At 39.5% G+C, this 15168-nt stretch overlaps 1 protein-coding gene across 1 annotated transcript in view; it reads left to right on the forward strand.

The window, feature by feature from the left end:
• The window catches only part of RAB22A (RAB22A, member RAS oncogene family), a 53259-nt gene extending 45222 nt beyond the window's left edge, over positions 1-8037 (forward strand). The window contains exons 4-7 of the mRNA XM_011978173.1: positions 435-506; positions 596-702; positions 1319-1428; positions 6782-8037. Coding sequence (XP_011833563.1) covers positions 435-506; positions 596-702; positions 1319-1428; positions 6782-6879 — 387 coding nt within the window. The 3' untranslated portion in view covers positions 6880-8037. The remainder of the gene's footprint in view (positions 1-434; positions 507-595; positions 703-1318; positions 1429-6781) is intronic.
• Positions 8038-15168: the final 7131 nt, after the last annotated feature.

A 15168-nucleotide genomic window follows, 5' to 3' on the forward strand; every position in this document is an offset into this window, starting at 1 on the left:
ATCAGTGTTCACATTCCAGGGTTTTCTTTATGACACCCAAATGCAGCCACTTCTCTGGAGAACTATGTATAGCATTATTTTTATCTCCGTGATAGTTAGGGAAGCCAAAGTTTAAAGGACTATTGAACAAATGAATTTGGGAATTATAACACTGAGTTCAATTAAAAAGCCTTTTGAGCTGAAACAATTGTTTATAGCACCATATTTAAGTCCTATAAAACTGTATTCTAAACTATCTTCTGAGAGACATTTCAGTGTTACGTTGAAAGTTTTTGCCTTTGGTAATTACTGGTTCATTTGCTTTAAAGCAGCATGTCATTTTCTTTGGCTTAAGAGAAAGATTACTTTTTGTGCAGGGATAATGGGCTTGTAAGTCTAGTGTAAAACGTATTTAACCGATTCTCCCAATTTTCTTTATTTTCCCTCCTCTGCAGTTTCGTGCCTTAGCACCAATGTACTATCGAGGGTCGGCTGCAGCTATAATTGTTTATGATATCACAAAAGAAGTAAGACTATATAGCTTTCTTTAGATTGTTTTGAAAACTCTCTTTTGGTTGGTTAGATCTCCAGTTGCTCTCCTTTTTTTGTGTTACAGGAGACATTTTCAACATTAAAGAATTGGGTGAAAGAGCTTCGACAGCATGGCCCACCTAATATTGTAGTTGCCATTGCAGGAAATAAGTGTGATCTTATCGATGTAAGGTAAGTGATTAGAGCAAGAGATTACAATACCTATTATGTGTTCCTTTTCTTAATGAGCAATATCCAGAATAAGAGTCTTGCTTTTATTTTATCTCTGACATTGAAAAATTCCTTTTGGTTGTGTGGTTGGAGTCCTAAAGTTTCAAACTAAAATTAAGATTTCAGGCATTTGGAGCTAATTATATTTTATATATAGACAGGTGTGCAATTTATGGAAATACTGGTTGCTTTGCACCCGACATTATCTGAGATCAGAGCAGCCCCCAGGCTCCCATGACTTAGAATACTTGAACGCAGAAAGCACATTTATTGGCAGTTTCTCTGGGCCACTTCCATCATTCCCAGAGCAAGGGCTTTTTGAGAATTGTGGCTGGAGAAAAAACCCTGCCAACCCTAATCATTCCATTAGCTACATTACTAGTGGTACCGAGTTTTGTTTCATTTTGTTTGTTTACCCATGGATGTGATGTAGTCAGGAAGACCGTGTCTCAGGGCCCAGCCAGCAGCCATTTAGGTCATCCTTTGTCCTCATAAATCTGGTTAACTACTGGGTAGGTGGGGGTACAACTAAGATCTTTGTGGGTAGAATTTCTGATACGTAGTTGTTGCCTTTCAGAGAAGTCATGGAGAGAGATGCAAAGGACTACGCCGACTCTATTCATGCAATTTTTGTAGAGACCAGCGCAAAAAACGCGATAAACATAAATGAACTCTTTATAGAAATTAGTGAGTATCTCTGTGCCTTATCTATTTCCTCTGTAAAAGCAACTTAACACAGAATGATCTTCCTAGTTAGAATTCCCATCTTACTTAGAGCAGTCTAGTCTCTGATACTGCGATCAGTGAAACGAGATTGGAGAAGGTAAGAGTAATGGCCGGTTTTCATATCATGTTACAGTTGCTGAAGAGCTGTTGCCCTTCTGGAAAGAATGTTGCTACTGAATAAATAATGCACAGGGTATTGAGGTCATGAAAGCAGTCCCATTTCTTTCTCTATTTAAATTTTTTTTAATTTTTTCCGTTAGTCGTCCAAGGTCATTGATAATGAACAAAATGAATAAAGGAAAATGAAATGCAGGTATACTTGCACTGTAAGAAAACCCTCAAAAATAATACTAGACAAGTGAAAGGCAAGACGTGTTTTCCCTCTTTCCCTTCCCTTTCCAGAAGTGTTAATATGATGATACTAGACAGGAGAGGGGCTGCTGCATGCCTTTGGGATCCTCTGAAGATTGTATCTATGTTTATTCATTTCATTCAAATTCATCAAAATATTTATTGGGAGCTGTTCCAGGCTCAGGGGAAATAGCCATGAAGAAGATAGACGCAGCCCCTGCTCTCCTGGAGTGCACATTCTACAGAGGGAAACAGACAGTGAACACCAAATAAATAGGATCATTTCAGATCATAATAACTGATACGAAGAAAATAATTTAGGATGAAGTGAAGGGATGTCTGCAAGCAATCAGGGAAGGCCTCTCTAAGGAGATGCTATCAGAGCTGAGGTCCAAGGGAGCAGGCCCTGCAGAGGTATGGGGAGTCACATGAACTGAACATGTCAGACTTCCAGGTGGAGAAAAGCAGAACGCCATGAGAGCAGGGTGGATGTAGCGTTAAGATCCACCATGTGGTTGAGAGCCAAGGGGACTGAAGCAGAGTGGGTCCTTTGCCATTGGGTCAAGGAGGGGCATGCACTCCAGAGCCCACCAAGGCCAGGCAAGGATGACCCATGAGCAGAGCAGGCCCAGGTGAAGCCCTGGGAACCCCACTAAGGCCAGGCCCAGCTCTATCAGCTGGGACCACACTGGAATGTGGGCCCCTGGTTGGTAAGGTTCTTTTCACATTTTTTTTTACGTGTCCCATTGTTTAGATCTGGCCAATCATTTGTAGTCTCTGAAAGGACTATTTTCAGAGTCCTTTGCAGGCCTAAGGAGCCCATCTGCTGCCAGATATGGCCAGTGAACTACTTACTGCACCCTCTAGGCCAGCGCCTTCATTTCAGTGTTAAAAAGTCATGATGTCCCTGGGCATAGTGGTTGTCACCTATAATCCCAGCTACTCCAGAGGCTGAGGCAGGAGGATCACTTGAGGTCAGGAGTTTAAGACCACCCTGGGCAACAGTATAACCCTATGTCTTAAAAAATAATAAAATAAAAATACTAGGGCATTGTAGCATGCACCTGTAGTCCCAGCCACTTGGGAAGCCGAGGTGGGAGGATGGCTTGAGCCCAGGAATTTGAGGCTGCAATAAGCCATTGATTGCACCACTGCACTCCAGCTTAGGTGACAGAGCAAAACCCTCTCTCTTAAAAAAACAAAAATCATGTTTATTGTTGTCCTAGATGTAAATAGCAGGTACCCAGATGAATTTTTGAAAGGCAACATAAAACCAGTTGGGAATTTTTCACAGCTCAAGCTAAAATACCTAAGTGTGTGGTGTCATGAGTATGTTAAAATTACCGCTATCTTTTTGTGTTCTTTACTTTAGTGGTATTAAAAACAGGAAGTTAGGCCAGACATGGTGGCTCACACCTGTAATCCCAGCACTTCGGGAAGCCAACGTGGGTGGATTACCTGAGGTCAGGAGTTCGCGACCAGCCTGGCCAACATGGTGAAACCCCATCTCTACTAAAAATACAAAATTAGCTAGGTGTGGTGGTGCATGTCTGTAATCCCAGCTACTTGGGAGGCTGCGGCAGGAGAATTGCTTGAACCTAGGGGGTGGAGATTGCAGTGAGCCAAGATCACGCCATTGCACTCCAGCCTGGGCAACAAAAGCAAGACTCCATCTCCAAAAAAAAAAAAAAAAAACGAAGGTAGTAGTAAACCAACAATGAAATTCTTACATAAAAACTAGTATGTACATATTCATTTTAACTGTGAAAAATAAAACCTATATGTTCACAAAGATTAGAAAAATTGAGAGACATGTACATAGACTTTATTGTCCACTGGTTTAGTAAAACTGCATGAGCACAGTGCCTGGCACACTGACTTTGTATTGAAGTGTAGTAGACATACAGAAATGTGCACATATCAGAAGTACAAAGCTCAGTGAATTTTCACAAACTGAATATACTCCAGTGCTTGGCACTCTGGTTGGGACATGGCCATTCCTACACCCAAGGGTAACCGTCCTGATACTAATTCTCAGATTGGTTTATCTGGTTTTGTTTTACATATATTTTGTACTTTATATTTTTAAAAACATACCCTGTTTCCTCTGTGTATCTGGCTTCTTTCATTCTGCATTACATTTTTAGACCATCCATGTCATTGCATCTAGCTGTGAATGATCCATTCTCATGACTGGTTTGTGCGTGTCAGTGTCAGGGTCCAAGTTGTGGGGATAAGGGGGCAGTGAAGAATACCCACAATATAATTATCCTTTCTGCTGTTGATAGACATTTGGGTAGCTGTTTCCAATTTAGAGTTATTACAAACAGTACTGCTCTAAACATTCTGATCATATTCTTTGGTGAACATCTGTACACATTTTTGTTAGGTGTATTTATACCCACAAGAAAAATTGCTGGTCGTTGAGTATACATGCATTCAGTACAGCTTTACCGCCAACCAGTTTTCAAAGTGGTAGTTGTACTAGTTGACACCCACACCAGTAGTATGAGAAGTCCGGTCACTTTCTGTCTCTGGTGGGTAGGCAGTGATCTCCATTTTCATGACAGTTAATGAAGTTGAGCACATTTCCGAATATTGATTTACATTTGTCATATCTACATATCCTCCTTTGTGAAGGGCCTGTTAAGTCTTTTGCCTGTTTTCCTGTTGGGTTACCTGCCTTCTTCTTAATGTTTTATAGTTCTTTATTTTGGAGATGAGTCACTTATTGACTATGTATATTGGAAATATCTTCTACTGTATGGCTTGCCTTTGTTTTCTTAGTCAACTCCTTCAATGGATTGAAGTTTTTAATCTTCATATAATCTAATTGATCCTTGTTTTCCTTTGTGTTTAGCTGCTTTCGGTTTTTTGGTTGCTGTTTTAGAAATCATTACCTAATCCCAGCTCATGAAAATAGTCTCCTCTTCTTTCTTTTAAAAATATTATTTGTTTAACAATTTTTTGATGTCATACTTCACAGATGTCTCTTAGATACCAGCTATATTTCAATATCCATTTATTGAGAATAATGACAAGAAGCTTGGGTAAAACTTTTAAACGAATTTGTAGTATATTCACAGCGGTGTCTAGTCATTTGAAAAGTAGTTACAAGACACTGGGAGATACTTTCTCAATATGGAAACCATGCTGTGTACTCCCCACACAGATCTGCAGACAGCTCAAAGTGGTGGAGGCTCAAGGCTTGACAGAACCTGAAAGTCAGTGGAGAGGCCATCTTAGCCTTGTTAATGCCAAAAAATGTGCATGTCCATTTATTCCATGTTTATAAAATACTTCTGTGTCAGGTATTGTGCTGATAAGGTACTGGAAACATAAAGATGGGCAAATAGGATCTCTTGCCTAGAAGAGCTTAGGATCTAATGCGAGGGAGATAGTCATGTAAACAGATATGAGATATGTGTTGTAACCTATTTCTGGTGTCCTGATTGATTGTAGTGTCTGAGATGTTAGAGAGTAAGGAAGTGGGAGAATGTCAGGAAAGCCTTTGTACAAGAAGCAACCCTTGAGTTATCAGCCAGGTAGGTAGGTAGGTGATTTAAGGATTCTCTCGAAATTGGCATTATGCTTCACGGAGCAGTGAAGTGAAACCTGTTCATTGTCATGCATTGTTGGTAGGAGAATGTAGTGGCACAGCCTCTTCAGAGAGTAATTTGGCAGCATCTGTCAAAATGTAAATTGCACATTCTTCCTGCGTTTATGCTAGATAGACACTGGAATACAACGTATGTGTCAGACAAACGCCCAGGAGTAGAATGCCGTGACCTGGCTCTTCCGCTCCTGGCATTAATCCTGCACATACACTCGTAAGCTGACAGAGATGCTTCTTGCGTCTTTGTTAATAACATCAAAATGTTGGAAACAAACTAAACATCCATCAGTAGAGAAATGGTTAAATGAATGGTGGTCCATCTGCAAATGCAGTATTGTAGAGCTGTTAAAAAGAAGGCAGCAGGCCAGGCACAGTGGCTCACACCAGTAATCCCAGCACTTTGGGAGGCTAAGGCAGGCAGATTGCTTGAAGTCAGGAGTTCGAGACCAGCCTGGCCAACATGGCGAAACCCCGTCTCTACTAAAAATATAAAAATTAGCCGGGCATGGTGGTACATGCCTGTAGTCCCAGCTACTTGGGAGGCTGAGGTGGGAGAATCGCTTGAACCTAGGAAGCTTAGGCTGCAGTGAGCCAGATTATGCCACTACACTCCAGCCTAGGTGACAGAGCAGGTAAGCCTGTCTCAAAAAAAAAAAGTAGGCAGCTCTTTCTCCATGTACTATGATGCCACAATCCCCAGGATGTGTTGAGTCAAAGTATCATGGTGGAGAATGGTGCCTATGGTTTGCTTTATTTCTTGCCCCATTTGGCCTTGGAAAGGGGAGATGGGTAGGGATGTAGGTGTGCCTGAGTGTTTGTGCATATATGTCTCTGGAAGCCTGTACGAGAAATGGGCCACAGTGGTGGCCTTGTTATGAGACAGAGGGACAGCCATGTTCTGATTGAACTTTTTAAAAATAAATCATATGTATTACCTACTCAAAACAAAATGTTTTTAATGTGTGGCTTTTTTTAATCAAAAAGCTTTTATTAAGTGCTGTGTGATATCCTTGTTTGGATCCTGGGGCAGAAACAGGACATGCGGAAAAACTGATGCTATCTGAAAAAAGTCTGGAGTTAATAGTGATGTGGCAATGTTGAACTCTTCATTTTGACAAATGTCCCATGGTAATATGTCAGCACTGGGGGAAACTGGGTGGGAGGTACACAGGAGCTCTATCATCTTTGCGACTTTTCTATAAATCTAAAATTATTTGAGTATAAAAAGTTTATTAAACTTTTTTTTTTTTTTTAAACTTCAGTGAAACCTGTCAAATTGCATCAGCAAAATTGTTGTGTCTGAGAAAGTTAAAGCTCACTCCCTTCCCTCTTCTCATCTTGGTTTAGGTCGAAGAATTCCATCCACTGACGCCAACCCGCCATCTGGCGGTAAGGGCTTCAAACTCCGAAGACAGCCTTCAGAGCCAAAGCGGAGCTGCTGCTGACCGAACCTCAGCCCCTCAGACTTGATGATGAAGTAGGTGGTCCTGAAAGTTAACAGGAGGACTGGGGTGCCTACCACCAGTTTTCACCTAGCCAGTCTTGAGTCTTCTCTGTACAAAAAGGATTCACAGAAATTGACCAGTTCTGTTCTCCAGAGACTGACTGCAGCAATGATATTTTAGTCTGTGAACTTCTATTATGTAAAGAATCTCTAGTGTACAAAGGGACTACATCGTTGGCTTTTGACCTTGCTGAAAAGGAACATATAACTTTATGGATGGTAGGATTAAGTTGTTGAGTAGTTTTGTAATCAAGATTTTATGTAACATTTGTAAAGGGAAAATTAGCACTTTCGTGGTTCTTAAGGGAAAAAAAAGACCTTGTGGAGATTATAATTTCCTTCGTTTCTGTTACCACTGTTAGAGGGAGTTGTATCATTTAAAATATAGTGGGATAGTTTAAGTGGAGGGAGGACAATTATTATCTGAAGCTAAAATGGGTTATTTATAGGACTGATGGAAATGATTTCATTTCTGCCATCTCTAAAGCACTTTTCATTGAACATGTTAGCCTAGGATACGTACAGTAAATTAACAATGATAGCAGCAGATGCCTAGCTCACCCTGGGTTTCCTTCTGACCTTGTCATGGTGTGTGCCACCAAACACGTTATTGGCACCTTTTTAAATAAGCTCTCATGATCAAGATGGTGATGGTAGAGAAGCTGCCCAGAATAAATTGAATTTCATATGTTCTGAACTGACTAGCAATGGTTTAAAAAGAAAGAAAAGAGGAAGTGAAGAAGGTGGTGTAAATGCTGTCAATTATTTTTTAACCCAAGTATTTTGGTGGGGAAAAGCAAGTATCTGTTGCTTAGCATATGTAAAGTTGTAGTCTATATTTATGAGGCCATTGCTTAAAGATTATAAATTATGTAAATACATTAATAAACTCTTAAGTTTCATTTGACATTCCATTGAATCTTGCACCCAGTCTTGCATATGCCTGCCCAGTTTTCAGCCTGTTAACGGGAGACTCAGGCACATTGGTATTGTATAAAGGTATACAGTCTTTAAAGGTTACGGTCTGCCTTCCCTTCTACCCACCCGCCTTCTACCAGATCCCATCTGGAAATGGTAATAAGGACATATGCCACTTTGACAAATCTGACTAGTCCTTACTAGCCTGAGGGTCAAAGATGAAACTCCAACCCCAAGTCATTTACCTGGTCTTGGTAATAAGTTTCTTTTAGCTTGTACAGCATCCTCAGACCAACTGAGGAGCTTTCCTTGTTAACAATTTAGCTTATCTTTTTGTTTCCTTTATTTTTGCCTGCCTCTGTTAGTGGTTAACACTCTTTTCCCTCAGGGAGCCTAATGAGGTTTTTAATATAATCTAAAAATAAAGCATTGAAGTGAAGTTGGTGAAAATTTGTTCCTGGTCTAATTTGGCACCCTTCCAACCTGAGTATTGTAGGGGAAGGAAATTTACAAGATTTAATAGGAAATGAAACAGCTTGAATTTCAAACTAAATTGTATTTTCAGAGCTATCCTTAAACTGAACAGCTGAAACTTTAAAAAATAATTGTTATTATTTTGTGCCCCCCACTTAATATGGATAGATTTTAATGGCAAGATTATAATTCAGATTAAGTAAAAAACAATTCCCTTTTCCCTGTTGTATATCTTAAGAATTTGGAATTTTTTTTTATCTTCTGAAATCATATAGAAAGAATGTCGTTAGTAAAAATTCTAACTTCGTTTTGTTTAAAAGACACGTGGATGCTCCATCCCCCTAGGATTTTGCTTCCTCCCCAGTGCTAAATTAGCAAGCTCCTAGAGAAGCCATGTGATTCCCAGGGCCAGGCGCTTTACAACTGAAAGTAGTTTGACTTTCTTCTGTATACATCCAGATGAATCCCAGGCATCTGGGCACCGCCCTAGTATGTCCCTAGAATTCCCACTGCTGGGCCTCTATCTCCATGACAACAAAATAAAAACAGGTTGCTTGACTCATTACCGAAGAGGCAAAGCATGTGCGACCCTTTCTGTCTTATTTTACCAAAAGATGGTGCAAATCTATGACCTTCACATTTTTTCCACCAAACCCAGCAGTGGCTGTTGGTGATTGTATGGTATCTCGGTGCATGGGGAAAGGCAAGGTCTTCTGAGCTCATCTTAACTGGTGAGGCATCTGGATGTCCCTGATATTACTGTGATGTTTTACTGTACCAAGCCCAATGTGGGTCCATCTCATCAGCCCTTTGCTGATTTCATGATTTCTCACACTCCCTCCCATATGTAGGGTGTGATTCTGTTTTATTGCAGCCAAGTTTTATTAACAGAATGAGTGATACGAAGCTTGTACTTAATGTATTTTTCGGGCCTCTTCTCTCATTTTCATCAGTCTGTCTAAGAAGTTGACTCAGCACTGTGTCTCATGTAATATCCTTTTAATGCTTAGCAACAACAATAAGAAAAAATTGCTGTCTCAGATCCGTAATCCATACTCTGTGAAAGCAGGAAAAAAATGTTTTTACTTATTTCATTTGCTTCTAAAATGCAAAGATGAATATTAAAGTCAGAAGCAGTGTTTTATTTTGAGCACATTTTGGATTATTAACCTGACTAAGCAATGATCTAATATACATTTCATATTTTCTTTATAATAATTTATTGTGGAGAAGAGGCTAGATTTCAAAGGAATTGAGACATATGCCCATCTATAAACATTTTTTGGTTTTCTTATGATACAGGGCCATTTTTTAAAACTCTCAGGACTGAACAGAAGAGAAAAATTATTAATTAGCTGCTACTTTATGTTGATTCTTTTCAGAGAAATTGAAATAAGCTCTTTGCAGGTGTCCAATCCTAGAAACCAATGGTCTCCAGAACTCTCCTTTCACACAAGTGTTTTTCTGATTCTATGATAACTAATTAACTATCATCTGGTGATTAAAAGAACATAAAGTAAGATTATGATTAAGCGTCCGTCACCTGCTTGTCAGCCTCAGTCAGGATAAGTTTTACACGAAGCAGCTGAAAGATTTAGTTCTTTTCAAAGTAACTTATTTTCTTGTGACCGTTTATGATGTTGTTTGAAGTGCCTGTTTCCCGTTGTGCACACACTTTCTGGATGTCTGAAAGGATCAGGACTTTTGTGTTAGAGGCTTGCTTCCTCTCTGTGGGCTGGTGTCCTTCTTGAAGTTATCAATTCCTCTTATTCTTAAATATCTAAAGGGAAAGGAAACCACCTTTAATTTCAAAACTTCTCTTTAAGTCTTGTATGTATTTCTTTTCTGTTCTCAAGGAGGAAAATTGGTCTAGGAGGCCTTCCAAATTAAACTCTGGGAAATCTAGTAATGAAAATATCCTTTAGCTAACTTTCCTGTAACTGTCAAAACAAAATGTCAGTATTTGTAGGGCACTGTGTTAAAATAAGGGGTTTAGATCCCAATGACACTGCACTAATTGGCATGTCAGCCTCCAGCTCAGAATGGCATTTGCTCATGGTTACAGGCATCTTTTAGATTCTAAGAGTGAGTTACAGAATTCGTTTTGGTACTTTCACTTATTCTTTCAGAATACATCAAGGACGTGATTCATGGGCCCTTAAGAGTATAAGATATAGTTGCACAGTATGTTGCTTAAGTAGCAGATGAGCCCCCCTAAACATCCACATGTCTCTGCAGGAACCTGTGTAAGTATTGCGAAAACCCTTTTCTTCCAGGGAAAAATTATTGGAAATCCCTTAACTAAGGTATACTCGGTACTCGCTCTAGAACATTTGGGAAATGACAGCGCACAAACTCAGGCTGGCTCTCCCCTCTAACCTCACTGGGCTATAAATGTTCCTTCTAACTCTGTAATGAAAGTTAAATGACAATGACAAACTAGATAGCGAACCTGTAAAAGTCATTATTTACATTTGTTTTAAAGGGACAGTTTTACCGTTTGACTTCAAGAGATTTTCTACCTCTTAACAGTTACTATTTTTTAAAGGAAGAAATGGAATGTACCTTCAGGGGTCAAGCTGTTAACTATATACCTGCCTCCAGTTAGCTTGGTTTATCAAAAGGATTTTTAAATGATTCAAGATGATGTTTAGGATATTTGTTTTAACTCCTGCTGTGCTATGATTTTAAAAAAATAGTCTAAGAAACAAATTTATCCATGAGATAAACATTATATTTTATAGTTTTAGAAAAAAGAGGTGGGGGTGGAATTTAGCCTAGAACTTAAAGAAACAACCTCTGCCAATTTCTCTTAACAGTGGAGTTGCTTGTCTTGACTTCTAATAATAGAAATCCAGGCAATTTGATTATCCGGTTTGCAAGAAACTTTAATGGAACTTTAAATGGAAAGTTTCTTTAAAGTTTAAAGAAACTTTCTGGGGCATTTGTCCTGTTTTATGTGCAAATGAAAGTCTAAAAAATATTAGGATATTACATTTTTCAGGAGCCTCCATTTTTTCAGTCTAAGAGAACGATAAGTGAGAGACCGATTGTGATGAAGTTTCGTTAGACATAATGTGGAAAGTGAATAAATAGAACCAAGAATCTTCATATTTCTGTGTTTCAGGATTCTCTTAGCATATAGGAAAATGATTTACTTTCCAAATCTAGGACTTCCAGTAGCATAGATCAAGTTTAATTTGATGGTCTGTACCGTCACAAACAACTAATATCTGTTTTCTTTCCTTTTAGAGTATAATCAATTATTAACAGGCCAGAAAATTTTTGGCTTCAAAACAAAAGGATTCATAAGCTTAAAAAAAGTAAAAATTCCCAAACCTTCCGTCTATTCCTTTTATTACGTTGAACATTTTACATAGTAAGAGTAAGATGTATCATTAGTAGATGGTGAAATTAAAACCATGGTGTCTAACAGATTTAACAAAAAATGTTTAATTTACTACAAGTTCATTTTCAGATCTGTATGGTGCCCAGTGCTCCACAAAATGCATGATAATTGCAACAACAAAATTATTTTCATGAACAAGAATTCAAGTGCCAAAGTCCTATCAGCCAATTAAAAGCCATAAGAGAGGAACAATTTTTTTTTTTCTTTTTTTAGATGGAGGCTCACTCTGTCGCCCAGGCTGGTGTGCAGTGGCGCAATCTCAGCTGACTGCAACCTATGTCTCCTGGGTTCAAGCAATTCTCCTGCCTCAGCCTCCTGAGTAGCTGGGATTACAGGCGTGCACCACCACACCCAGCTAATTTTTGTATTTTTAGTAGAAACAGGGTTTCGCCATGTTGGCCAGGCTGGTCTCAAACTCCTGACCTCAGGTGATCCACTTGCCTCGGCTTCCCAATGTTCTGGGATTACAGATATGAGCCACCATGCCCAACTAGTAATGATTTTTTTAAAGGGCTTTTCTTAATTGACAGTTTTAAGTTGTAGACATTAATAATCTAACAAACAAAGCATGCAGTTTTACTGATTCCAGTTTTTGCTGGATTGAGGAACTTTTCATTATTTAGGGAAACTTTTGAATGCAGTACTGTGGAGGAAATCATCCTTAAAATAGCATTTCACACATAGGGCCAATAATTTTTACTTAGAACTGAAATTGTCAAGGAAACCCCTGCAGCATGTAACGTCGTGTTGTAGAAGAGCTGGGCATACCTCTTCCTCTAGGCCAGTTCAGAGGCCACTGGCGGCCCAAGTAGAGTGGGGCCCACTGGCGTGAGCAGTCCCTGTGCCCATGCCCATGGTGGTGCTTGACCTTGCTTTGGGGCTTAATCCTAGTATCATTTGGCCATTAATTTTTAATTAAGTTTATACTTGAATAATCAGTTTTACTCCTGAAAAATTTTGAAGCCAGCACTTGAATTTGTTTATATTCACTTACTTTGTATATGAACTTATGACATTAGAGCTTGTAAAACTACCTTAACGTGGCTCATGCATCTGATGTTAGAGGGACTGGTCAGTTCATTACAGGGCGAATTATTGGCAGCTGGCTAGTCAGAGCAACTGATGGGTGGCTTTTTGTGTGTGTGTGTGTGAGACGGAGTCTCACTCTGTCACCCAGGCTGGAGTGCAGTGGTGCGATCTCGGCTCACTACAACCTCCGCCTCCCGGGTTCAAGCAATTCTTCTGCCCCAGCCTCCTGAACAGCTAGGATTACAGGGGCCTGCCACCACGCCTGGCTAATATTTTGTGTATTTTTAGTAGAGACAGGGTTCCACCATGTTGGTCAGACTAGTCTGGAACTCCTGACCTCATGATCCGCCTGTGTCGGCCTCCCAAAGTGCTGGGATTACAGGCATGATTGGTGGCTCCATTTTTAAACCATTTGTTATCCTATGTAGACAGAGCTTTATTGCCCTGGAAAAGATTTTTTTTTTTTAACTCTTATGCAGTTCAGTCTTTTCATCATTTCACTTTGTGAGTCACTCACATAATTGTCAATCATCCCTCTGACCTTTTTAAGAATTTACATCTTGCCATCTCTGATTGAAGCAGCCTTCTCGCTTTATTTCCTTTATGTTCATTTTCCTGTGGGCTCTCCCTTAGAGACACACGGCCGCAGCCACCTCCTCCACATATGTAATACGCCTTCCCCTGCGGCCTTCCGTGGCCACAGCAACAGGGGCTGCTCAACCGCTCCAGCTGGGCTTTTTTAACAAGCACTGTCAGAAATGCACAGGCCCGGGGTGGGGGATGAACAGAAGTTGATTATTGGGCACAGAAATACAGTTAGATAGAAGGAATAGTTGGAGCATTCGATATTACAGTAGGGAGACTGCATCTAACAATAATTGATTGTGTATTTGAAAATAGCTAGAAGAATCAGAATATTCCCAGAACAAAGAAAAGATAAGCGAGGTGAAGGAAATCCCAGTTACCCTCATTCAGTCCATTACACATTCCATACAGGTCTCAAAATATCGCGGGGACCTCAAAGACATGTACAATTCTTAGTTTAACATTTTTGAAAGAAAAGAAAACCAGCCAGAGCATTAAAACAAATAAAATAAGAAACACAAAGACCGGTGTTAGGTGAAGAGCTCCAGTGCTTCAGAAAGAGAATAGCAGCACTCCCTTACCCTGGGAACACGGCCAGTTGACAAAATGGGTTTTGGTTTTTTTGTTTTATTTTGTTTTACCATTGGTAATAAGATAGTTAACATAAGTGGTCAGAACTTCGCTGAATTTGTAATAAAGCATTTGTTAAGCGTGTAGAAGTCTAAATCAAAAGTCTTGAAGAAAAACAGCTATAGCAATGAGCCTGGACATTTTTCAAAAAAAAAAGAAAAAAAGAAAAAAGAAAGCTAAGCCGTCCTACCAGCAGTCTCTTGCTCCTAAGAATGTCATGCCTTTTCAAGACCTGATACAAGGAATAAGATATTTGTGCCTTTTTATAATAGCATCTATTATGAAAGTAAAATTCAGTTGCTTACAGTTTGGCCGCTTTGTAGCACTATTATAAACAGCCCAAATTTATGGTCTTGGCCGTACTGCATGACACATGGCCTGGTTACCTGTAATGGAATGCTGCAGTGGTGGTTTGCCAAGCTTCTGTGGATGTCTGAAGACTTTATTTTTGCAGTCTTAACCTTGGGCTGGACCTAAGTGTATATAAACCATATGATGTCTGTATTGTTTATAGATGCTGACAAAAGAAAACTAGACCTTTTGTTTTTTGTTGTAAGATTTTTGTTTTCATACCTATGCTCATAGGAGATAGTTTGCAAATGAAAGTTGATTTGCCATACTTTTAAATAACATTGTTTTAGCTTGAATATTCTATAATACACTTTTATAGAGTATAACATGCTAAATCACTGTTTTGTTGTAAGAAAGATGTAAACATTTTGTTAATAAAATGCTATGTTTACAAATACATATATATTTGCCTCCCAAATGGTTTCTCTTTGTGATATTACTCATGATATGTTCTTCTTAACCAAATATTCTGAAGTCGTTTTTAAATGACCTTTGGATACTGAAATACCAGAATTTTGACAGCTGTAGTGTCTGGTGAGCAGCAAGTTATTTGTACCAAGGTATCTGAAGCTTCCCAGCTTCCCATATCCTTATCTTATACAACTCCTCCCTCTCCTTGCTCTTCAGTAGTTAAGATGGGGGTTCTAGAAGCAGGTCAGCAAGGCCACCAGTGAGCATTTAGAGGGAAGTTTGCTGCCCCTGGAAGAAAGGAACAGTGTGGTGCCCTAGATCATAGAAGAAAAGGTCTTCCCTTGTCTTCCATTATTTTGGGGATTTCATCAAAGATGCTAGTCTTTCCATCCCAGTGCTGACTTGAACCCTGCACCCCCAGTA

Source organism: Mandrillus leucophaeus, unplaced genomic scaffold (genome assembly GCF_000951045.1).
Source record: "Mandrillus leucophaeus isolate KB7577 unplaced genomic scaffold, Mleu.le_1.0 Scaffold19, whole genome shotgun sequence".
Lineage (NCBI taxonomy): Eukaryota > Metazoa > Chordata > Mammalia > Primates > Cercopithecidae > Mandrillus > Mandrillus leucophaeus.